Below are 26606 nucleotides of genomic sequence, written 5' to 3' on the forward strand. Positions count from 1 at the left end.
CCTGTCCAGTCCAGTCCAGTCCAGACTCGTCCCGACCGCCATGGCCGAGGAGGACCCCCAGCAGCAGGCGGACCGCGGGGCGAGGAGCCTGCCCGGCCTGCTCACCGGGCTGCAGGGTGCTGAGGCCAGTGCTCTGCAGCTCAGGATCAAGAACTCCATCTGGTGAGGAGGTGTTCACACACGGGGCACACTTTGATGCATGAAGGGAAAATAATCAAATATAAAACTCATACTGAGTCCCTTTTATTAGTTGTGGTCATGAAGTCAGTACTTCTACATATAAGTACTCCTGCATGCAAAATGTTACCTCAGTAAAAGTACACAAGTATTATCAGCAAAATGTACTACCATAACAACTAAACAGTACTCCCTGTGCAGCTTGAGAGTATACAATTATTATATATTATTTTACTGGATTACTGTTGCATTAACATGTAAGTTGCATACTGTTATAGTTTAGCTGTGTACCCTTATTAATCCACAACTGTGCATCATATTCTATGAGCTGTGTTATATGTAAAATATTAGGGCAGTATTTCCCTCTGAAATCAACTAATAAATTAAAAACTATCGGAAAATACTGAGTAAATGAGTCACATTACACCACTTAGTCTACTTAAGCAAAATTAGCAGTACCTAAGAGTAAAAACACGTCCTTCATATTAAATGTTAAATTACTCATGCAGGGCTTAATGGTTTATCATAGCTATAAGTGCATTATTATTACTCATCTAGCAGATTAGAACTTTTCTCGTGCTGTCAAATAGTTCTATCAGTAACAGTGTTATGTATTTTATTCACCAATGATATGTTTTTTTTTAATGTAAAATATGAATCTGTAAGTGTCTGTAGCTGTCAGAGAAGTGTAGTTGGGTAAAACGTACAATATTTTTCTCTGAAATGCAGTGAAGTATCAGCAGCATTAAACTGAACAACTCAAGTAAAGTTCAAAGGTGAGGTGTTTGGGCTGGTTGTTATTGCTGACAGACTAAACTATGAATATTGTCTTGGAATCAATAAGTACCCTTATTCATTAGGGTCAGGTGTTAACATGGACAGTGGTGGAATGTAACTAAGTGCATAAATGTACTCAGGTGCATTACACTGTTGAAGCACCTGTACTTAACTCCACTGCACCTCACCAGAAAATACTGTATTTTCTACTCCTCTGCATCTCTAATATAATAACTAAAAAACATATGGCCAGCTTATAAAACATGATGACACATTGCTATATATAAACTACCAGACAGTATAACATATAGTAGCTGAAATTAGCTCCACCTCAAACAGCTGCAACATTAAAATGTTGCATACACTTAAATGCACCTGTAATAATAATCTTATGTTGTAATACATGATAATATAAATCTGACAGGGTCACTCAATTTGTATAATTCTCTGTCATTTAACTTAATAAACATTTTGACTGCAGGACTTTGTAAAGTATTGACACATTTAATCTGGCTCTAGTTAACCCCTTCCTTCACTTCACTCCCGCCTCCTCATCTCTTGCCTGTATACTGATTTGTTAAAGGTGTTGTCACAGTAGTATCCATCGACAGTCTCTCAGTTCCCTCTGTTTCCATCATCACTGTCCTCACGTGCTGAAACCAACACCTCCAGTATGTAGTTCCTATTGCAGTGGGTGAATTGACTTAACATAACTCAGTTTCACATTATGCAGCACAAATATAACGGCATGTGTTTATTTCCAAGACCTGTTTTGGAAAGCTGCTCAAACACATACCAGACGTGGCCATGATATTATCCAAATTATTTTTACACCGGTTTATATAAAAGAGCTCTCCAAACTCAGACGTCTTTGCCTGGTTTAAGCTACAAATACAGTAACTGTTTCCCCTCCCAAAAAAACCTAAACCACACAGAATCACATGAGTATAAGTCATAGTGAAGTATTAAATTACCAGCTTTAAATAAAGAAAACTGACGCCTGTGTTTGTTCACATAACAAAATCAGAAACACCGAAGCAGAGCCTCATGTAAAGTAAAACGTTTTAACACAAAATCAGTTCAAGGTTTCAAGGAGCTGCCAATCAGTTTAAAGACTGTTGGAGACATAGTCTTGAATAAAACTGGGCTGGGCTGTGTTAGTGCAGTAGAAAGATGCTAATATGTTTTGAAATTGGTGCTACATGACTAGAGAAAATAGAGAAAAAAGAGCTGTGGCATTTTGCTTTCTCAAGAGGTGGAAAAACTACAACTACCAGAATGCACTGTGCCACACCAGACCAATAAACGCCCCCGCTGGTGGTGATGTAATGTGAGCTTTGAAATTTAGGGTGAGAAATTGGCAATACAGTTAAGGAATCTTGGTTTAAATTTGATCAGCTCTGCCTAGTTTTACCATTTGGTCTGAGTTTGAGACAGAAAGAGGGGCAAGGCTCTCTCTCAATCCACTTCTGCACTCTTTCTGTATCCGTTATGGCGAGCATACATAAACACAGAAGAACAATATGCAGTTTGAGCAACAGCCCTGCAGCAGATCCCTAGGAAGTGCACTGGGCTTTAAAGCCAATTTTCGTAGTGGCCAATCAGTAGAATTACAACTTCTGATTCTGTCATGTCTTACATTTTTTTAGCATCTCAGCCTTAGTAAAATGACTTGTTTTACCATCAGAAATTGATCAGTTTGGTCCAATAACATTTGGAAAGTCTAGAGGAGTTGCACAGTAGAGTTATTTTGTCCTCATTCCGTTAAGTGGAGTGCTAAACAGGAAGTAGCCAGCTCAGGCGGTGAATGTCTCTAGTGTGCCTGCTCTATGGGCACAATGACGCAGAGGTAGTGCCAATCATACAGGTAATTTAATGCGTGGCAGTTGAAATATGTTGGCTTCATGCGCTCCTTAGCAATGTTTATATGATCCAGCATCCAGTTCTCTTTATACATCCATACCCTAGAGCCAGGGAAAATCTGCTTTTGTGTCATCCTGAGGATTTGAGCTGACAGATGAGCAGGGAGATCTGGGCGCTGGTAAGATGGAGGGAGGTCTACCATAGTTCATTTACACACACTACTCATATTGTTATGAAACAAAGCTGGTGGAAAATCAGCAAAGTATCCTTTTAAAAACTGATGGTGTATACTGTCTGTGGTTGGTGTTATTTAAGGCCGTGTTCTGACTGGAACACCATTTTATTCCTGAATGTGAATGAACTAAAGTAGGCCTATTATCGTTTAAATGTCAAACAGCCATAAAATGTCAAAAGGCTGAACGACCATTAAGCACGACAGTTCAGAGGTGAAACGTCCACAGGAAAACCTCAACAGGAACATGTCACTGCTTACATATTGGGATATTGAATATTTGTCCTGCTCATTAAATCTTTAACCCTAAAATGAACTTAAGACCTGACCCTAAAAGGATTAGAGCATAAATATTGACGTTCACTTGAGCAGCTGAGTGGTTCATGGTAGAGTGAGACCATCTAAGTTGAGGTCAGCAAGTTCATTTACAACTATGCCATCACTCTGTCCTCATGTAGAGCGACAGTCCACAGTGAAGAGCTTCTGTCATTCACTCTAGCCACCTACCTGGATGTTATACACACCGTGATCCGAACAATCTCTTGCATCAGTTCAGTGTCTCAGGTGTCATTCAGCACGTCTGCCAAATCTGCCTAACAATCACCTCAACGACGGCTATTCAGCACAGAGAAATCCTCGGCTCCCTAGTAACAGTGAATTAAAGTGAACTGTTCTTGTCATGGCTTAGAGCGTCTCCTTATTCTGACCTGCCTGGTGATGCCGGGTCTTTAAGTGACACCTGCCTTCTGCCTCACAGTCAACAACAACCTGACCTGTCTCAGATTAAGCACTAGAACAGAAGAAGTTGTACACATGCATCTGGTTTGACTCTGAGCAGTGTTTCACTTGTGTAAATCTGTCTTCTAATGCTGGCTTTTGGCGTAGTAAGAGCTCTTGCATAAGGCCATGTAGTTTATTTTGTCAATTTTTGCTATTTCTTGCTCCCAAAAAAAGTAAATGGCAAAAGTTCATTTGCTCCACATCATTTGTCTGAGCGTTGTATGTGTACAGTATGGAGGTAGCTGGCCTCCATGTATTTAGAATATACAGTATATACAGTCTATGTACGATATCAGGAATCACAGTAAAACATTTGAGAACTCTCTTCGCTTTTCCCTGACATATGATTTAATATAATAGCCAAATATTTAAAGTCCCTCTCCACTCAAAATGTGTTTTTCTTATTATGTTTGTCACTACAGAGGTGTTTTCACAACCCTTTCCTGTCTGTGCACTACCCTAAAGTCTGAGATTCCTACGTATGCTAGACTCACAAGTCAGTCTTTAGACGCTTTGCTTAACTAAAGACTGATGTCTTTCTCCCTGATTTTGTGTTTAGATGGGCGGGTACAATTTCAGAGTTTAAAAAAACTCCCTACGTTGCAGAACCAATAGTAAATCCGCAGTCCGCAATCCTTGGTGGCTCGCTGAACTCTTGTGCTCGTAAACACAGTCCGACTAGAAACACGTGTAGTGGTACAAAATGGCTCAAGTCGCTGTAAGTCCTTCATTTCCACAATCTTGTGGACTGAGCACACGTTTGATAAAACGTAGTTAAATCTCTCGGCATCCATTTTCAAGCTCTCTGTGTGTTTGTTTCCTTGCGGATGAGAAAAGGGCGAGCACACATTTCCGGGAGGGCGTGTCCTTTTCAAAAATGCAAGAGGTTGCTTTGTTGCCGGCCGTTTTTGCCTGTGTGTTAAACACACTTTAGAAAGAAGTGTCTCCAGACTATCAGAAGGCAGAGATCTCTGATTGTCTGGTGGCGAGACAATACGTATGCTGGACCAGTTATATTTGGTACGTCACTAATACGGAAGACCTTTGCTGTCTAATACGAGGAACACATATCAACAGGGAACAGACTTTAATGCAACAACGGCAAAGAAACCTGAAATCTGCAGCACAGAGAGGACTTAAAGAAAGTGAGAGTTCGCATTAACATAGTGAAAGTTTTGACGGCAAACTTTGTAGAATGGGCAGTTTTTGGATGTAAACCAGATGCACATCACCTAGGAAAGGGAAGGCACGAGCGACCTTACTCTGCCTCAGAGTGGCTGACCCTGACATTCCTACCCTAACCATAACCAGTGTGACGACTCTTACTTGAGCCTAACCAATCCAACCAACGAAGTCAACGAGAACTAGCCAGTCAGAGGCAGAGTAGAGCAGATTGTGCCTTTTCAAATTGGCAAACCGAACCCCTCAGATTCCTTTCACCATCTACCAAACCTGTAGTAGCAGATATTATTGCATGTTTCACATATGCTAATGCAGTGTAAGCCACTGCCAGTTAGCCTACAAACAAACATAAATAAAAAATGCTAACTACACTTACCATCCTGACGTGTGCTGGTCACTGGTTTGGTGCACAACATACTCCTCTGAGGCTCAAGCATGTGTGGCTGAATCTGTCAGATGTATCATCTAATGCTGGCTATCTTGATGGGCGTTGATCTTTCACCAGTCAACCTAGCACAAGCAGCGCTGGAGAAGGGGGAAACAGGAGTGCGAAGAAACTTTTCTTAAGCAATCTTAAGTGCTATATTGTAGGCAACTGGACTTGCTTGAGTTTCTTGAAGACATTTCACCTTCCCTCCAAGAGGCTTTTTCAATAAGAAGTTTCTTGGATGAGAAGTGAAATGTCTTCAAGAAACTCAAGCAAATCCAGTTGCCTATGATATAGCACTTAAGATTACCATGACATGGATGACTGAGAATCTTCACAGATATCTTTTCATAAGCAAATTTCTTTATTAGGGAGAAAGACTAGATGTGCTGTCAGCCCCTTGTCAGAATTTACCATTAACCATTATGTGGGAAAACCATGTTAAACAATATATTAGTATCATTAAAAGTATTTTTTTTGTACATACTTTAAAATGTGTCTGGAGAGGACCTTTAAACTCATTATAGGGTGAAAGTCTTTATTTATATCAAATTCCTCCTTCAAGATTAAATCAAACAGGATAAAACAGACGTATAGTACATTTTGTCAGTGACTGAAAATGAATTACAGTGTATAAAAAGCTTTCTGTCAGAGACAATGTTACCACAAGTCTGTCTCTTTTTACATATGACAACATATGTTCCTGGTGGTGGGATACATGACCTGAGAGATGCTGAAGGGAGGGTCGTCTCATACCAATCATTCCTCTGCTTTATAAATAAATACACTTTAGACACAAGTGCTCATGTTACACAAGCTTCATACTAATTTATACTTTGTCTCTGTTTTGCAGCAAATCTGTTCAATCAAAAGTGGAAAACATCCTGGTGAGTATCTCTGACGTGTTTTTAACCTACAAATTACATTTTAAATTAAACCTCATTATTTAACTGTTAAAATATTCATTGTCACTCATTTGTGGTTTTAACACAGAGCTGAAACACTCTGGCTTCCTGATGGATTTATCGACCTCAGGCATAAATAAAACAAAAGAACAACAGCAGATCTGTCCGCAAAACGGGAAAATATTGGACAGAATATATTATTACAGACTAATTCTGTTCCTGGGGTCTTACTCTTCCTGAGTTGAAGGTGGCGCTAGTGCCAACAAGCAGGAAAAGTCCAGCTCTGGGAGGAAACACTGAGCTCTAGAGCTCCGACAAACAGTTGTCATTTCAGATTAACCTGCGGATTATTTTCTTGATTAATCGATTTATCCCTGTAGTCCATAAAACATCAAAGAGAAGTGAAAAACACCTTTATGACTCCGCAGGGCTCAAAGTGATGTCAATTTCTCATTTTATCCAACCAAATAAATGTACACTGGTTATCATATATGAGAAAACAACCAACAAATCATCACAATAGGAGAAGCTTTTGATCGACGACAGGGTGGTTGCAGGTCCTTAAAAAGTCTTAAAATGTCTCAAATACACACGAATTTACCAATAAGAGGCCTTAAAAAGTATTTAATTGTCTAAAATTCAGGTTGGACGAGTGTTAAATGTTCATAGTCATAGCACTGTGAGAATATCCACTGTAGGGGCTGCAGGAAACATAATTTAAACAAGAAGGAATCACTATTTGATGGGTTTACCCGTGCAGAGAAGTAAGCACAGAGTATCATCAGTGTCATTTGGTGTGCATTTTCATAGCAAGTTCGGTCTTTAATTCGATGTGAAGTGGTATTAAAAAGGTCTGAAAAAGTCCTTAAATTTAACTTGATTAAACCTGTAGACACTCTAGAGACTAATCAATTAAACAAATAAGCATCGCAGATTTACTGAGCTCTATCACTAGCTTGGCAATCAGCCTGTTACATTTTAACATTTCTGGTCGTGTACACATTGAAGCACACCAGAATCATTAGTAATCCTCTGGGGACCATGAATATCTGTAACTGAGAAACTATTATGGGAAATCTGGCAATCGTTGGTAAAAATCTGCCTCAAGCAGCCCTGCTGTTTGTGGAGCAAAAAATATATATTTCATGCTGAGCTGTCTGAGAAAAGGTCTGTTGTTAACACAGGCTTGAGAGACTTTCTCGCTTTTGTTCTCCAACATAAAATATGTAAGTAAATACCCCACTTGTGAACTTTGAAGCTTCTGTGTGTCCTAGAAAGGGCGGTTGCTAACAAGTGGTTGAATTAGACTGTAGAACGTTACGATGAGCCACGCCGAACACAGCTTTACAGTCTTGTTACGGTGACGTTAGGTCATGTAACTGCAGTCTAGTTTGTTTATAGCCTAACATTGGCTTTTTGCTTCTGGTGATTGCATTTAGGCTTCAATAATCATGAAAGTGGCATTTATCATGCTCAACCACACATGTCGGTACCATAAACGATTGTAGCCACAGAGGTTATTTTCAGCAATAATCCAAAGTCCAATGGAAAAATTTCATGGACTTTTTGATGAGGGAACCAGTGCGATGCTAACTTTAGTGTTGGCCTACAGGAAAACATCATCCCTGGAGCACTCTATTGTGCAGCTGTCAGTACATTTAACTTATAGAATATTCCAGAATCACATTCAGCTTTTAAAGGACCAATATACGAACATCTATGACTCAGAGTATGAGCGGGGATGGTCTGGATATGGCTCCTAACATGGAGGTGGCTGATCTAGCAGCTAGCAGCTAACAGCGCAAACAGCATGAACAGTGCTATAGACAGAATCAGTGGTAACAGAGCTAACGGTGTTAACTTGGGGGGAACTGGAGGGTGGGCGCTGCACTTCCATGATAGCACTGTCACAATATCAGCGGTAACTGCTGTATGAGCGTATTGTGGTGGCGATTAGCTAGGCAGCAGGACACTCACATCAGCACTCACATGCACGTGCGGCCAGACCAGCTACCACACACATTACCTCTGTGTGTCCCTGTCCGTTACTCCACTATATATTTGAAAGCAAATAGTTTTCTGCTGCTGTATTAATGCTCTGAATGTCGTATATTGCCCCTTCAATAAAAGAAACCCTCAATGCAAAGAATTCATTGTGAAGTCAAGGCTAGTAGAAGTTGGCTGGGACTTTGGTTGTCCTTATATAATCGCCTACTCTATATATACTGTGTGATGTCATGTAGCTGTTAATACAGATTGGTTCATCTACCCTCATCCCTGTCATGCCTTTCAAAAAAAGAAAGACAAAAATCTCTTTTAACCTTGTGTAACCCTGTGTTGTCACTCTCACTCTTCCTCCTGATCTCTCCTTGCTCTTGCGTTAGATGACAGACCCACAGCATCTTGTGTTGGGCATTTCTGATTTATCACGTACAAAGCTGCACAAAATAAGTGTGAACAGCGCAAATTAACTATCAACTCCTAAAATACACACTGCACATGTGTTTGTTCTTTGTTTCAAGTTAAAGGGAGAAAGGAGTTCACTGGGCAGATCTGATGACACAATAACATACAGACACTGACAGTCCAAGTCAGCAGAGCAGGAAGTGAGTCACACTTAAAAAGCCAAAGATGTCCTGATACACAAGGTTTTAGCAGGATTGCATCTGAAATGCAGCTCACAGATAAACTGCTCAGCGCTTATGCCTAGTTTAAAAATGACAGTGATTTTTTAAGAGGAATATGTGCATTTATTCCAAGTGGCTGCTCAGTGTTTTTTTTACCCTCAGCCATGGGAGAGCTGTGGTTCCCTAACTACTAAGAGGTTAATCAGAAGAGACAGAGGAGCCAGTTAGGGGGGTGAATGAGTGTGTTGGCAGTGTGTGGATGTGAGTCTGTACGCTCAACCACGCAGCGAGCTGTCCAGTCAAGGGTTAACAGCAGAGGATTCAAGTTCACCTTACAAGCTCCCCTGCTCTGCAGAAGCCAGTCTGTCTCTGTGTGTCTGTCTGCAGCCATTTAGACCGTCTGTGCGCACATGCCTGCGTGTCTCAACTGTGCAGCTGTACAACTGTAGCGTATTTATGCCGTGTGTCTCAACAATGCTGGGTTTAAAGTCAGAGTAAACTTCATGATTTGCAGTGTGTGACATACACCAAACATTGCATTTAGTCTGATGGACAAAAAAATGGTTTCATCAGAGGTTTCGTCCATCTGACCGACACTTGTATGCACTGTCTCTCCAATCTCAGCCTCCGAAGTTTTTTTTTGGGGGGGGGGGTTGGGAGGGCGGTGGGCATTTTATGCCATTATTTGATAGGGGTGAGAGACAGGAAAGACATGCAACAAATGGTATGGCCAACCAGGAATTGAGCCAGTGACCTGCGGCTCAGGGCATTTGCGCTCATGTGGTATGTGCCCTCACCTTTTGGCTATCGGGTCACCCAATCTCTGATACTTTGAACTCTCTCAAAGGTCTTTTGGTATCTTCCCTATAAACTGAATAATAATGGACATAGATACAATGATGTCACCCATTTGGACTGCCGTTTTAAAGCCTCGAGTTCAGCATTTTGGCTGTCGCCATCTTGATTTTTGGAACCAGAAGTTACTGTATTCAGGCAAGGGGTGGATCTGACTCACAGGCAGTGATGTCACTCCACAGACAGCCTGTCACTCAATTGTCCACACCCTTAGATATGCAAACCTTTGGGCCTTGATAAGATATAAATGGGTGAGTTACAACAGAAATTCACCCCCTGTACAGTTGTCACAAATGTTGAAATTAACTATAGAGACCAAAAACTTTTTGTTATGTTTATTTCTGCTGTAAAGTTGAGCATTTTAACATGGGTGTCTATGGGGATTTACTCTGTTTTGGAGCCAGCCTCAAGTGGCCATTCAAGGAACTGCAGTTTTTGGCACTTTGGCATTGGCTTCATTTTTCAGCCTCGCAGGTTGCAGCTTGGTTTTCAATTTCCCCTTTAACATTGTTAAACTCGAGATGGACATTAAAAAAAAAAATCAAAATCACACTCTCTTCTTCCTTCTCATAACCTGAGCCTACATTACCCACAGTGCAATGTGTCTGCCACACTTTAGTTAGAGATTTAGGTGTGTTAGGCTAGTATGGCAGCTAATGTAGCCTCTAGCAGTAAGAGCTCTTCATTCGACATCCACACTGCCAGATTTTTGTCACATGTCTTGTAGCTCCAACTGACGCTGACTCAGGTGACATCACTTGATGCAAATCATCTGATTTCACACTGCACTCTCTGGAGCCAAGAAAAGCTTTATACAACTTTATTCACACACAAAGTAGCACTTCTCATTCACCTTTAATTAAGTTGCTTGGTGTGTTCCTTGTCTTCATGATGAAGGTTTTGTCCATTGAAGTAGAATAAATAGAAGGGACATTGAACAGTTTGCTGCGATCAAAAGAAAAATGCTGATTGTTTTTAGTTGCTATGGTGTCAACACATGTCAGTGTAAAACCATAAAACTGAATAATCATAAGTGAATAATTTTTACAGTTGTTGAAATACTCCCACAGTTAGATAGAGTACCACTTGGTGTTCAACTCTGTTGTCCGCTGCCATTTAAACAGCAGAATCCAAACAGCGCCTTCTTCACTCTCTCATGTTTCATCCTCCCTTTGAAGAACGTAGTTAGAAGTGTTGAAGAGTGTTTGAAGCTGCGGGCTGTGCTGAGGAGGTTCAGTTAGCACACATCTTAGATTCCGAGGCTAACAGGACACCCAATATGCTTTCTTAAAGCTGATAATTAATTTTAGTTTGTAGAGGGAAGGCTGATCTGAAGAGCAGCATCCAAGACGCCAACAAAGGAAATGAAAATGGTTCCTCTGTGCTGCTGAAGGTCAACAAAACAAGATGTTGCCCACTTTATTCATAAATTATATTTACAGCAGAGTGCAGTATATTATAAAAGAGCCGGGCTTTGATTGATGATGATTGATATCCATCCCCCAAAGCACCTTGACGAAGGCAGTGGGCCGGAATATCGTGTGTGCATTAAAAGTTGATCCGTTGACTGTGCTCTTTTTAAATTAATTATTTGTCTGTATTTTAACAGCCTCTTTTTCTGTTGCTTCAAAGTTAAGTTCACTGTGTTGGATGAGCCTGTGTATTTGTTACTACTGTCATATTGGACATAGGGGCTAATGGGGGCACCCACTAGCTCACCTGGTAGAGCAGGCACCCTGTGCACAAAGGCTTTGTCCTTGCTGCAGGTTTGATTCTAAGCGACGGTCATTTGCTGCATGTCATCCACTCTCTCTGCTCCCCTCAATTAAAGGCAAAAAGCCCTAAAATATCTTTAAAAAAGAATAGACCAGGATAAAAGTTTATTCTTTTCGTGTCATAAAGGCAGGTGCACTGCTGAGCTGTATCACTATTAGAACAAATTATTAAACAAGACTAACAGTTCACAGCCTGTAAGCTAAATGCCAACATCAGCATGCTAACATGCTCGAAATGGCAACATTAACATGCAGAAATTTAGCAGGTTAAATGTTCACCATCTTAGTTTGACTAAACACAAAGTACAGCTGAGCTAAAACCACAGTTATTGCTGTTCATCTGGAGGGTATGATGAATGTGTATGCCAGGTCTCATGGTAATCTATCGAATAGCTGTTGAGACTTTTTGAGGTTTACTATGCAGGATTGTCGGCTACTGTTTGTGAAATGCTCACCAGCAAAAGTGAAAGTATAAAGCCACCAGAAATTATCTACAGAAAAATGCACCCCCACACACCTCCAGTGGGTCATAAGTGATGATTGAGTGGAATTACTTCTGTATGAGTCTATAACAATGTTTTTTGGGAGGATCCTGCATTGTATACTTTTTAAACCACAAATGTGAACCTGCTGGTGGAGCTATAGGGAGATTAATAGACCCACAAAAATCAGTAGGGTTCATCCTCTGGACATCATGAATATCTGTACAAACTCTCTTGGCAATCCATCAAATATTGGTTGACTTTTTAAAGTCTGGACTAAAGTGATGGACTGAACGAACTGTCTGCTCTGCAGGTGTAACAGGACTACCCATTAAAACTATTGTTTTGTCCCCTTTTTATTTCTACAGCAAGATGTGGAGAAGTTCTCAGACATCGAAAAACTCTACCTCTACCTTAAGTTGCCTTCTGGTCCAAGCAGCAGCACTGATAAAAGGTAAGAATACACCTGCTGTCTGACTGTATGTATGATAATAAAGGAAAGCCGATGAAGTATTTACGAGACAGGAGACAAGTAATCATTGAGAGTGGCTTTTCTGTTTATTATTCTCTTAAAAAGTTTTATTATGTGAATGATTCAGAATGGTAAAATAACAATGAACCTGGTGTCGCTCTTTTGCTTTGTCATTTGTGAATCAATCAATCAATCAATCATCCACATCTTTCTCAGTGACCAGAGCGCCCTGTCATCAAGCCGCACACAGCAGATGCATGCGTTCAACTGGATCCACCATCATTTAGAAGAATACCCAGAGACGTCTCTTCCCAAACAGGAGGTCTATGATGAATACAAGTAGGTACAAACAGACAGTGGAGCCTTAACATTAAACACTTAAGAATATAAGTCACTGACTCACTTATAACTCACTTTACTTCACTGTGTATTTGAACGTGTATCATTGGTGGTCACCTTTTGAATAGATAACAGCTACTAATGTTCGAGATTCTTTCTCCTCTAAATTACTGGCGGCTGAAGCGACAGTATAAATAGCCGCAGCAGGCATGGGAATCACAGAGAGCAGCATGTGTTGGTAATATTAGAATGGAAAGTCTGAGACAGCCATTGAAATGCTCTGGCAGTGTTATGTAACTGTCTTTTTAACTCTACTAGATCAGAAATACAGTGCCCTCCAGAAATATTGGCGCCTTTAGGATAGACAGGTGAAAAGGCTTTAAAGAGACACTATGTGCTCGTGTTGAAACGCAATAAAAGCATTTTGTTTTGTACAGTGAAACAACAAACAGCAACACACAGAAGTCTTTCTTAGGAGAAATGTTTCATTTGCATTCATTAGCTGATATGCACATATTTTCCCAGGCTCTTGATTAAATTAAAAACATCCAGCTTTTGGGTTTAAACAGCAAAGAAGACATTTAAAGGTGACGCTGTGAAGGATTTACTGGCATCTAGCAGTGAGGATTGCAGATTGCAACAACCTGAAACTTCTCCCATGTGCCAAGTGCAATTTCCCAGTTAGGATTCCTTCAGTGTTCATTGTTCAGGAGGTTTTAAGCGGGAGCCAAATTATCCACAGAGGTCTCTCCAAAACAAACAGACCAGGTTCCACTCATTGCAGAGGGGCTGCTAACTACGATGACAGACACAAAAACTTGAATGGCCCTATCTCTGAGCCAGTGTTGGATTTGTCTGTTCTGGGCTACTGTAAAAAAGAGGCAGTGCAACATTGCAGACGCTGTAAAAGAGGACCCGCTCCCTTTGTAGATATAAATGGCTCATTCTAAGGTTACAAAGACACGATGATTCTTATTTTCAGGTGATTATACACTTAAGAAATCATACTTATTATGCTACATTCAATTTCTGCCAATATATCCCCCTAAGTCCTACACACTGGACCTTTAAAGATTATCAGGACTTCAGTTAACTCTGCAGTCAATGGACTACATGTATGATACACACATACATGTATCGGTATGGTACTGTATAACTATATATAAGTAATAAGGGACCTTTATGTTAAATGGGAATGGGGGTAAAGCAGAATCAACCACAGTTCTGAGAATATCAGAACTGGACGTCACTTTGAGTTTAGTCTGCATGGTTCTCATTTTACTAATGTGGCTAACTGAGTCACTATTATAACTCTTCTGATGCAGCTCTACACACTTAACTTATGCAGTACTTTAAAACCTGGGAAACCAGGGAAACACACTTCCTTTGTGCCGTGAGTCCAGCCTGCTTTTTCCCATGAGATCAGATCGTACCCGGTGACAGACAGAATTGCTTAGTGAAAGTTAGGTTTAGGGAACCAACCATAAATGCTGATGGTGTCATTATACTCCAGCCATTACATTGTGCAATCAATCAAAATTTACTTTGTAATAATAAACTGGAGCAAAAAATGTGTCTATTTGCTCTTTAAGTTTTAAAATAGAAAAAGAGTTTTAACTTTTTAGACTTTAATCACCTCACATTCACAGGTATGTAAACATGAGAACAAGGCTCAGAAAATCATCTGCTGCGTCAACAGGATTGTAATTTATGATTCAAGGTCATGTTGTCGCAATATTGATTTATGGACACGTATTGATTCTGAACATCTGAAACAATCATTTTCCCCAGTATCAATACTATCGATACTGTCTCACTATCTCTTCTTTCCAACAGCAAGTTGACACAAACACACCGCTGCAGCACCCCGCCTCCTCTCATTCACTCACAGTGCTGACTTCTCATCATTCCTCTCATGCTGTCCAGTTATATAGCGGCGTTCGCAGCACAATTTTTTTTTTTTACTTGCACTTTATTGTATTTAAAATGTGTGACAGTCTCAGAGGCTTTTGGACTACTGCAAAAATATTGTTTTAATTAATGTAAAGAAGTGTTTGTTTTTAATGTTTACTACAGTCCAGTTGTTGTTGTCATGTTAGAGCCTTGTTATATATTTATCTTTTATTAAAAAATTTCACATTGCATGCCCTCAATGGCAATTTTTCGATGGTATCTATTATCAGTAATTTTTTAGGCATTGTACTGAGGTACAGGTGATGGTTTAGTTCAAAGCTGACATGGATTGTTTTGTGAATCATATTTTCTTAATTACATTTATTCCTGTCTTTTGTGTCTTCCAGGAGCTTCTGTGACAACCTAAACTACCACCCACTGAGTGCTGCCGACTTTGGAAAAATGATGAAAAATGTCTTCCCGAACATGAAGGCGCGTCGGCTTGGCATGAGAGGAAAATCAAAATATCCTTGACTGGAATGGATTGTAACAGTCTGGCCTCTGTCTCTGGTCACAGACCATCTGCTGTCGCAGTTCATAAGCTCTCTAAATATAGATGTGAAATAAAATAAAGTCCCCCTCTGCCTCGGAAGCAGAAGCATAATACAGAGCCCCTCGAGGGAGTTACCGTGATCTTGACCTTCATGACGCAATTGCGATTTTTTTCTGTTTTACAGATGACCTCAAATTGCAAAACTTGATTTATACTCATGACCTTCAGTCACTCAGGTTAATGGAATTAAGTATGTGTAAGGTGAGATCACAAGTCATTAATTTAATGGGTTTGGATGTGGAAAAACTTTTGGCTGATGAAGGGAGTTTGCTTTAAGCTCATGTTAGCGAACAGCTAGTGTCCAAGGATTTCTTTTTCGGTAATAATATGTTTCCACTATAAGCACCAATTAAAATAATCTGTAAAAGAACAGGCTCTAGATGAACACCGTTAAACACATTTTAAGAGTAGTAGTATCAGAGTAGTTTAAGTCAAAAAAGTGACATTAGTCTAAACCCTTGAAGTTCAAGTTTGTTTATTGTAATTTTCAGAAATATATTTTGTTAATCCAACAGGCCTCGCAAAGGAAATTAATTAATTTCTAAAATCTTAATCATACATTGATCTGACAAATGAAAATTACAGTTTTGAAAACTTGCATTTATTTTCCATAATAGATAGTTCACTGTATATTGCCAGTGTATTTTTACTCTCTGGAATCATGTGTTTTGGTCTTAACATCAGTGTACATACTGCTACAGTGGGCTGAGGAAGAGGCCCTTTGTTCACATGCCATCTTTACCCACTCTGGATCTCCATAAATCAGGGGATGGAGTAAGCACATTTACATTTTCCCTATGAATATTTCACAGTTTCTGTCACTGTCCTGTCATGCAGCGTGCCACACACATACATATATATAACCATATATCTATATATATATGTTGTGTGTAGCTCCAGTGTGATGTCCTGGAGTCACCGGGCCAGCTGAGCAGCATAAAGGAAGACGTGCGATTTGCAGCCTGTGATCTGGTGTGTGAGTGGGCCCAAAAGGTGCTGAAACGCCAGTTCGATACCGTGGAAGACCTGGCTCGCTTCCTAATCGACAGCCATTACATCAGCAACAAGTCTCTGGCAGCTCTCACCATAATGACCGGCACAACAACAGGTCAGACACAGTGAACTTCGGCTTTATGCCCCCTGTTGAAAAACTGGTCAACAGTGGCATCTGGTGGCAACTGCCTGTTATTGCCCCTCTACTCCAGTCTGCTTGGTTTTTATTTGTTTGTTTATTTTTTTATGAGGACAGCTGTATTTTTAAATTATATGACACTTTTACAGCTTTATTGAAGCAGTCTGGTCAAACACATACATATAAAACAGTGTTATTCCTGGAACCAGTCTTCATCTTTTAAAACCTCTAGTTAATGTTTAAAAAAGGCTTCAGTGTAAGAGAATCAACAAGTGCTCGCACATTTAAGAAACAAATGCATTTGCACCTAAATCAGATGTTGAGACTGAATTTTATTTACAGATATGAATGTTCCTGTTTGGTGTTACAGCCGGGCATATTCTTGTGATTATTAGTTCTCATCTAGGGTTCCTATGGATCCTTAAAAAGTCTTGAAAGGCATTAAATTCATGAATCTAAAAGTAAGGCTTGAATTGGCATTAAATTAGTCTTAAATCAATCTTCTGAAAGACAAAGGAAGTAGTATGTCCTGTTTTGTTTTCTGATGTTGCTTTGTAAAATCTCAAAATAACTGACAACATCCATTTTTCTTAAATAATTTACAGAATGCTTCTCGCATTAACGTCACAAAGATCAGTATGGTAGAACCAACACAACCAATGCTTGTTTGTCGCACCCTTTTTCTTTGTTTCTTATATGTGGTCATTTGAAATAACTATTGATATGACAAACAAGTGTGCATTGTCATTAATTTGATAGTGTTGTATCAGGATCAGCTGAGTTTTTAATCTTTTTTTTTTTTTTAATCTACTTTACTTTTGAACATTGTGTTCATTATTGTATAAATGTTTAACTTGGACATTTTTAAATGTGTGGACCCTCAGTTAAAGCCACTGCAGAAGCTAGGGAATCAAGTTAAAAAAAAAAAAAAAGTGAAGTGAAGGTGTTGTTTGATGAAGTATTATCTTAGTATTATTGTCTTATACATTTATATATTCATATAGTATGATGAGGTTATTATTTTATACTACTAACAGTAGCATGTAGGGTGTCTGCAGATCCTTAAAACGTCTTAAAATGTCTTAAATTCATTTTTTTTTAAATATCAAGCCTTAAAAGTCAGTCAAATTGAGTCAAGCTTGAGCATGAAATTCAAAATTTCTGTTGTTACAAATCTTTAAACATACCACTAAACCTAATACTTTACTTTATACTTATCTATTGCAGCAGCAAGTGTAGATTAACCTAACTCACCCCAGTAACCATATTTCTATATAAAAGCTACCAGTGCACGAGACCACAAATGTATACAACTTACTTTTGTACTTACCTGCAGTGCTTGAATAAGAAAAAGACAATAACCCCAAAAATCTGTCTTTAATTTGGTTAAAAAATGATCCTGGAAAAGGTCTTAAAAGGCATTAAATTTAAGTGTCTGATACCTGTAACCACACTGGTAGCATGTATCCAATTTCCCTTGTTTTCTTTTTATAGAGGTCAAGCCTCCACAGACGGTCTCAGCGTTCATCCCCACAACTGAGGCGCACTCCTTCCAGCCTCAGGTGACAACCCTGTCCTCTCCGTCTGTCGATGCAAAGCAGCAGCTCCAGAGGAAGATCCAGAGGAAGCAGCAGGAACAGAAGATGCACTCTCCTTCACCTGGAGAGGCACAAACCAAGAGGGCAGATGACAGTGTGCCTTGTGCCAGCCCCGCCCCTCCGTCACCTCAGCCAACCATAGGCATCATGGTCGCTGCTGTCCCGAGCCCCATCACGGTGAGAAAGCACAACTCAATGCACAGACGTATGGAAAAAATAAAATATAGAGTCATTGGAAATTTGTCTTAAAATGGTAAAATCTGGTGAACACAGTTTGTGTCCAAAATCCTCAGTTTTTTTAGTCTGCCTACACAGTGAATTAATTAATTAGTAAAGACGAGTGCTGTCTGACCGCACGGGATTCCTTCGATGTTAAATCAGAGAGTGCTCAGGCTGGGTCAGGATCAAATTGGGTTTTAAATATCTCACTAAAAGCTTAAAGATATTAATCCAGAAGGTGGAGAGATTCGGACATAACCAGAACATATGCATTAAGTCTGCTGACTGGCCTCTCCATCGAGGGCATAACGGCTCAACATTCACACAAATCTTTGCCAGTCAGCATGAGTAAAATGAGCTCTGTGTAACACCTTCAGTTGTATTAGCTATGTTTAGTGGACATGGACAACTACTTCGAGACCAGAGTCCAAGGCCATTTTTAAATTATCACAGCAGTGTGGCTTACTGCTTAGAAACTTTGATGTAGTTTAAATCTCAGATTTTTTCCAAGTTAGTTGCATCCTATATGTGTAGTACCTGTCATATGACGAGGATGATATTCCTAAGTAGCCATGCCTGTCTTGAAAATAATACATGGCCCGCCTCGCTGATGGCCTGTTGACAGTTTTATGAGCCTGACACTAAAAGGCTTTAGTTTCACAGTTTTATTTATGGCAACAAATCTGCGTAACAGCAAACAGTACGCTCCACGTAGGTAATGAGAGTTCAAGTTAGATGCAACTCTTGGGATTATCATCTAGACTTCAGTTGTTCCACTTTCTGACTGAGTTTTGCTCTCCGCAGGTTCAGAGAAGCCGGCAGCTGATGTCCCCCAGTCCAATGGGAACAGTAGAGAGCAAAATGCTGCCCATCAACTTCCAAATGTTGACCCAGCCAGTTCAGGCAGTGAAACAGAGCCCCAAGACCCCGCAAAATATCCTAGCCAGCCCTCTGGGGGAACGCACTGCTCGGCAGCGTTATGCGCAAATCCTGCCCAAGCCTGCGGCCACCACTTCTATCACTTTGCGCTCGCCCTCCACCATGATCATCGGCAACAGCCCTGTTAAGACCATGATGACTACATGTCACGTCAGCCCGGTCAGTTTGGTCAAGATGACAGCCATATCGCTTGCACCCAACAGCAGCAATACCACCACTTCCCTCTCAAACACCACTCTGCGGCCGGCATCTGCAGGCAATAGTAGCTCTGCAGGTGCAGAAGACATCAGCTCTTGTCAAAGCACGAGGAGTACCTCTGCAGTCCCCATTCTGGCCCCGGTGGTCAGACCCAGCGACACTACTAACACTCATACCATCGATGTTGAAATGGAAGTTGAAGCTATACATAAAAACAGCCAAATGCAAAATCCTGGTGGTCAAGTATTGACTCAAGAAGCAATGGCAAATAGGGCTGGAGGGGCTTCACAGAGGGCTGCCAGTGTGCCCATACCCCAGTCTAAAGGCTTCCTGGGTCTGGAGGACACATCCAGCACTGACTGCAACGAGAAGTCCTCCTTAAGCACTAACACTGTGGCAGCAGTCGACGGCAGCAATAATGGCGTTAATAACACCAGCACTTTGCACTTAACTCCCTCAACTCAGAATACCAGCGCTGCGTCTTTACTGAACACCAGCAGACCACCTTCGTTTGGGGAAAGCAGCAATGCAACATCAGCAAAAGAAGGTTTCTTATCCACTAAGGGCCTCAGGAAACGTTCAGGCCTCAGCCCTGACCTTTCTCCAGTCAAAAGGGTTTTTATGCCCCAGCAGCCAGAGCTAGAGGGCGCTGCTTGTCTTGGATATGGGATTAGAAATGTGACCGGTAACATCCTCAGGCCAGGACCTCCAACTAGGCCTGAGAGCGCACCTGCTACCAGAGAGGTAGAGACGAAAATGAACTCTGTCCCATCCAGTCAAGTACACGCACTCTGCACTTCCTCTTTCAGAGCCAGTGGCTTTTACTCTGTTGCCAAAACACAGAGCTCAATGCAGAGGAAAAACACTCCCACTGTTATGGAAACTAGCACCTCAGTCAGTCACGCATTAATACAGCAACAGTCGGGGCATACAGTGGCCAACGTGCATGCCATACCTAATAACCCTGGTCTCCAAACACAGTCAGGTGTGAGTGATGTTAACAGTTCAGCCACAGGGAGCATGGAAGGAGCTCAACAACACACTTACGCTCAGGCCAACCCTGCTGACTGTTTGCATCAAGGTTCATCGTCAAGCCAGCTTCCTATGCAGACAGATATGGACTACTTTCCCTTTGATGATGATGTGACTCAGGACAGCATTGTGGAGGAGCTGGTGCAGATGGAGGAGCAGATGAAACTTAACAACCTGCAGGAGTTTAGAGACTGTGTCACGCTGCAGGGCCAACAGGCTGTGATGCAGGACAACACAATGTCTACCAATCAAACCATGACTGCTTTCTATCATTCTGCTAACAGCCGCAGCAACCCCATCCAAACTCCAACACCCACACCCACACCCACGTCAGAAATGATGGGAGGAGCCCAAGGCCTCACCGGAGAAAGCCCCTTCTCCCGCATCGCCTCCACAACCCCAGTGGACAGCGCACTGGGAAGCAGCCGTCACACCCCAGTAGGTACTCCACACTCCAACTGCAGCAGCACTGTGCCTCCCAGCCCAGTGGAGTGCAGGAACCCGTTTGCATTCACACCCATCAACTCCAGCATCACTGGTTTCCATGAAGGCAGCACAGTCTCCAGCAGCCCTGTCAAGCCTATGCAGAGACCGATGGCCACCCACCCAGACAAGACCAGACTCGAGTGGATGAATAACAGTTACAACAGCAGCAGCGGGAGCTTAAACAAGTCAAACAGTGGAATGGGAATCCTCCCCAGCTACCAAGGCCTGATAGGTGACCAGTTTCAAAAACCTCATGCCTTCGCCGTCCCTCATGCACGGCACCATGACAGCCATTTCGGCCGCCTGACTCCCATCTCGCCGGTGCAGCAGCAGGTAGCCAACATGGCCAAGCAGGAGGGCTTTGCTGTGCCTGCCCCTCTGGACAACAAAGCCACCAGCTCACCTGCTACAACTTTTCGATGTCGCAGTGTGAGCCCAGCTGTGCATCAGAGGAACATGAGTGGAAACACAGGAAACCTTCCACATGTCCCTCGTTCAGTAGTATCCCCTTATAACTCTCCTGTGACGCCTGAGATGTTGAACATCTTTGCAAACAGCCAGACAAATCTTGGGGTGAGCAGCATGGCTCAGAGGAGCCATTCTGTGCCGCTTAACATCATGATGCAAACCGAGGTCCTGCCCACGCCGGGCCAACAATGCAACAGCAAAAACATCACCAATGTCCTTCTAAACAAGCTGGATGGAGACCATGACGATACAGTTCGGGGTCTGGGCATCAATAATTTACCCTCCAGCTACACTGCACGCATGAACCTCACTCAGCTCCTCGAGTCCGACCCCAACCTCACCTGCAGTGACAACCACCTCAGCCTGATGACCTCTGACTCCACCAGCACATGCAAGTTGCGGAGGCCCAATTACCTCATCGAAAATGCTATTAATGAACAAATGAGTCTCTCAGCAGGTGACAGCCGAGGAAAATCAGCCTCTGGAGAGCAGCGTCGACAACAGGCCCAGTCTATGTTGTTAACTTTGAGCTCACAGCAGCAGCAGCAGCAGCAGCATCAAGACGATCTACAGCAGCAGTTGGATTTCAGCAGCACTGTGAAAGACCTCCTGACAGACAGCAGCCTTACTGCTGGCAGTCAGCTCATGGAGCAGGTGTCAGAGCTAACTACAGGCACGGCAGATTTCCCTTGTGAAATCAGAATGACATCGGAGCTCTCCAGCAGCATCAATGACCTTAACTCATTGGACACGGACCTTCTGTTTGACCCCAACCAGCAGCAAGGGCAATATCAAAATGCTGCTGTGGAGGAGGAGTTGGTGAATGATGCGCTGTTTCAGCAAATCACCAGCGAGGCGACGCATTCAAGTGGACTTGACTGGCTCGAGAGCAAAGATCATCCCACTGTCGGGCTGATGGGTTGATGGGTTGAGCTTTAACATGTTGAACATGTTAACCTGTGTTCGCTGTTTGTTTTATTTATTTTTAGGCATTTACACTTTATGATGCAACACTGGACATGTTGAGGTTTGTCCAGTTTAAGTGCCAGGCTGAACTGCAACGATGCTGCAACACTCTGATTAAAATGCTGGTCATTTCTCTTTATTCAGAGGACATCGCCTCATGTTGTTTGATCAAGAGCATTTCCAACAAGTAAACAGAAGTTACTGTACAAAAAAAACTGTTTTTAATGATGTGTGTCATGTTTCACTGAACAGTCAGTGAAGAAATCATAACAGAATCATGCATTTCTTAGTGTAAAGGAAGTGGAAATGAATGAAACAAGATTAGCATTAACAAGCCTTTTCCAAGTATTTCTATATATCATGGTGTCTAAATCTATGAAGTGCAGGCATTATCTAACTAAAGCATAAGGTACAGGATGACTGAATATACTTACTGCTGAACTAATAACATGTCATAATTGAAGCCTATTTGTGTGATGAAATGAAAAAAAAATTTGAAGTATCTCAGACACCTTGCATTTTCTTTAGCTGAAAAAGATACTAACAAGATAACAAATGTGCACTCTGTTTATAGAAAAATAATTCAATGACAGAAACACAGAACCAAATTCATCCATCTAATATATTTTATGATCTGCTAGAATGGAGCATATAACAGGATGTGTATGAATTTAAGATAAGAAATGTACTTGCTAATCATATAATCATAAGCGCAGTAGTGTTAACTCCTTTACTAATGGTTGACTTGGATGGAATACATAAAGAATATCTGTTAATATTTAAGTCAGTGTTTCTGAAATGGGGGTACGTGTACACCTAGGGGTACTTTGGAGAACTGCAAGGGAATGTGAAATATTTAAAAAATGTTATGCTGCATTCATGTGCTCCTCAGATGGTCCCATTTCCAGAGTAAAGAAGTTGTTCTTCTGACTTTGGTGTGTTCATGAGCTTTAAGTCGTAATGTGGAAACAACATGAACACTACAAAGATGATGTGTTGTACTTCATTGCTCAGAGCCTTTAAAAAACATGTTGATAACAGTTTGAAGCTTTATATTACAAAGTGATGCTGTCCCTGACTGGTTGCTGCACCAGTTATACCAGTTATTATAATATTGCTTTACCTGACTAATGCTTATTAGTAACTTTTCTAACTAATTTAGGTCACTCTACGTGGACAGTTACTAACAGTTACAGCCTAATACCACATTACAAATTACATGTGACAAGTTACAAAATTGACACACAATATGTGAATTGACAAAAAGTCTAATCGTCAACCAAATATTTTATCTGTCTGCCATGTTTCTGGATATATGACATCAACTCAGCAACTCATATGCTAAAATCTTCACCAACTTTCTAAGTTGTTGTACTTGAGGGGGCGTACATGTGAATTTTCCCAGTCAAAAACTTTCCAATAATTCCCACATTACATGAACGCAGGGTTAATTTGAGCTGAGTCCATGCCACTGAGAATGACAAAGATCCTGACGCACAAGCCCGTGTCTCACAAAACTGAAAGTGCAAATTGATTTGCTATGAATTTAGTAGTAATGGATTCTTCACATTTTAAATGTAGTGTTTCAGTACTCTTCAGTTACAAGGTTGTAGTTTAGTAAATCAGACAATGATGTACCTCTTTATCTAGGCACGTCTTATACCAAAAATGTTTTGCACGGGTCAGAGGCTACTGAAAAAATTTTTTAAAGGGGCTACTCTACTGAAAAGAGTTGAGAACCACTGCTTTAAGTTTACCAAAACCATAAAAGAAGGTGATAAATGTCTACACTGTCAAATCATCTGGTTTTCATATTCACATTTTCAAGCTTTTATAAAAGGCCTTCCTGACAATCATCACAGACTTTGTGCCTCTCAGAATGAGCCAGTCAATTTAAAGATTTAAAGAGCCAAGTCAACCTCTCATCTCTCGATCATCACCAGAATCAAACATCTGCTCAATGTAGAGCTTTGAGAACTTGAAGATGATGATATCAGCACTAGATTGAGGCCTCTTTTGTACTTAATTTGTTTTTCAAGCCACATTTTAGGAAAGTTTAAAACAATTAATATTCTTGCTCCAGTAAAGCCTTTTAGTTTACATGCACAGTATTTATTTGTCCATTGTTAAACCCACAGATATATTAAGAAAACAAGCAGTGAAAGATAAGACTACAACTCCTAACCATGTGTAGGTAAAAAGGGAAATTATTTATAACAGTAACCATTTATGTAAGAATTAAATAACCCTCATGAATGTGGGTTTTTGCACTTTTAAAGTATGATTCTTGTATGAAAGAAAAATTATGGGACATAACGCCATTATCCTTAGCACTCAGAAAATGCATTATCTGCATAGTGTGCACATTACTTCGAAGGTGAAGGTTCTTGTCTGAAAATGACAAAATGGACTAAGTGGATGAAATCGAGCAGAAATTAACACTTTATTTCTAAAGAACTGGAACGAGTCCGGTGCCTAATGTAGCACTCGTCATACTGCACTGACAATCTCTTGTGCTTCTTTACGTAAATGCACTGTGTTTGGTTTGGATGATGGTTGAACACTGCATGGCCTGAGGATTTCAATCAAAAAGTCTAACCGCTAATCACTGATCAAACTGTGGAAGTTTTGTTTTGCACTGATTATGAGCTGCGTGCAAAGACGTCAAGCAACCACACATGAGATAAGATTCACAGGGCTCCCTGAGGGGTTTGGTTTCTGAGCCTTATGTCTGAACCAAAGAGTAACTTTTAAATATAACCTGCAATAACATGCACAGAGCTCATGGGTGATATACTGAGATAACAGCCATAACTGATATATTCTGTAATGAGAAGGGTAAAATGGGAAACATTTGCAGCACTGGAAAACATGTCTTTATAAAAAACAATCTGTACAATGTGCGGGATTTCTTTGTTTACTGTTGTTGATGCTTTTGTAAACCCAACAGGTAAACAATCTCTTTCTGGAGGCAAAAACCACTGTAATTTATTGTGTTTCTGTGTATTAGCAGTAGATCTGTGAGTGTGTTGGTACTGTTGGTCACACTGACTGTATTGTGGTACAGACAGGAGGTGTGCCCGTCGATCTGTGTGCTTTTGTTGTCACTATTTATTTAGAGTGTGATGTTTGTACAGAACCTTGCAAACCATATAATCTTGTGAACTCACAATAATATGACTTGCACCGTTATGATGTTTTGTAGCATATGTTTTTAACATAACATATTACCACCAGGTATCATATACAGTGTTTTGTTTGTTTTTGTTTTGTTTTTTTAGTCCACTGTGATGAATGATGAAAAAATTTACCAAAACTCTCAGATTCAAAACCTGTCAGAACTGGATTTGGGCAGAAAATTATCCCGTAAAATGTTTGCACACTTTTTAAAATGTGGAAATGAGGCTATCCATAATTATATGGTAAAATATTAACATCCTGATCGACTGCAAACGCAACACGTTGAATCTGTGTCAGTTGTTTTATACATGTTAGCAAATCTTTAATTTCTGTTAAAGATTACATCATTGTAATATATGATCTCATTTAAAGTCTAATTTGATTTTGAGCAAGTTAGACAGACTTTTCTTTTTTATGTTTTAGTTTCTCTTTACTGTGTCTGTGAAAACAAACAAAACATTTATTTGGTTAGCACTGATGTTTGTGTTTTAAGAAGACGTGACCCTTCCTCTTGTTCAAAGTGGTTCAGAGCTGTAGAACTGCCATCTACTGTTTCGTTGCTGTGGTCAGTGTACTGGGAATTTTCTTTTTTTTTTTGCAATTTAGCAAGAGCTTTTATAAGGGGAAGTGCTTGTTGATACTGGTTTATAAAGACTTTTTAGAACTAATAAACATTTTTAAGTACATCGGTACACTGGAGTGAGTGTTTCTTTAATGCAGTATCTGCAAAGGTGAGGTGGAAAAGAGACTGTGGAGCTGCCTGTAAAGGGAACCATAGGTGTAGATTTCATGTCCCCCTTAATATTTAGAGCATGCACATTTGGCCCCCCTCCAAAACAATATGCAAATAGTGGAGGACTTTTATTTTGACAAAATTAGAGATATTCATTAATTTATTTTCCATAACTGCTTATTCTGTTGGGTGTCACGGGGGGCTGGAGCCCATCCCAGCTGACACTGGCCGAGAGGCGGGGTACACCCTGGACAGG

At 40.8% G+C, this 26606-nt stretch overlaps 1 protein-coding gene across 1 annotated transcript; it reads left to right on the forward strand.

Annotated features, from left to right (window-relative positions):
• Positions 1-24: 24 nt before the first annotated feature.
• On the forward strand, positions 25-26425 carry LOC117254693 (DNA-binding protein RFX7-like). Its single transcript, XM_033623074.2, has 9 exons — positions 25-162; positions 6292-6325; positions 12451-12536; positions 12771-12893; positions 15194-15310; positions 16089-16173; positions 16294-16507; positions 18026-18306; positions 19153-26425. The coding sequence occupies exons 1-9, from the start codon at positions 41-43 to the stop codon at positions 22393-22395; spliced, it is 4305 nt and encodes a 1434-aa protein (XP_033478965.2). The 5' UTR covers positions 25-40; the 3' UTR covers positions 22396-26425.
• Positions 26426-26606: the final 181 nt, after the last annotated feature.

The sequence above is a fragment of the Epinephelus lanceolatus genome, chromosome 2 (assembly GCF_041903045.1).
Source record: "Epinephelus lanceolatus isolate andai-2023 chromosome 2, ASM4190304v1, whole genome shotgun sequence".
NCBI lineage: Eukaryota > Metazoa > Chordata > Actinopteri > Perciformes > Serranidae > Epinephelus > Epinephelus lanceolatus.

Coding starts and splice junctions, on each gene's coding strand:
- LOC117254693 (XM_033623074.2), top strand. CDS start 41: ATGGCCGAGGAGGACCCCCAGCAGCAGGCGGACCGCGGGGCGAGGAGC. Junction 163..6,291: donor AGGATCAAGAACTCCATCTG/GTGAGGAGGTGT, acceptor TCTGTTTTGCAG/CAAATCTGTTCAATCAAAAG. Junction 16,508..18,025: donor AATGACCGGCACAACAACAG/GTCAGACACAGT, acceptor TTCTTTTTATAG/AGGTCAAGCCTCCACAGACG.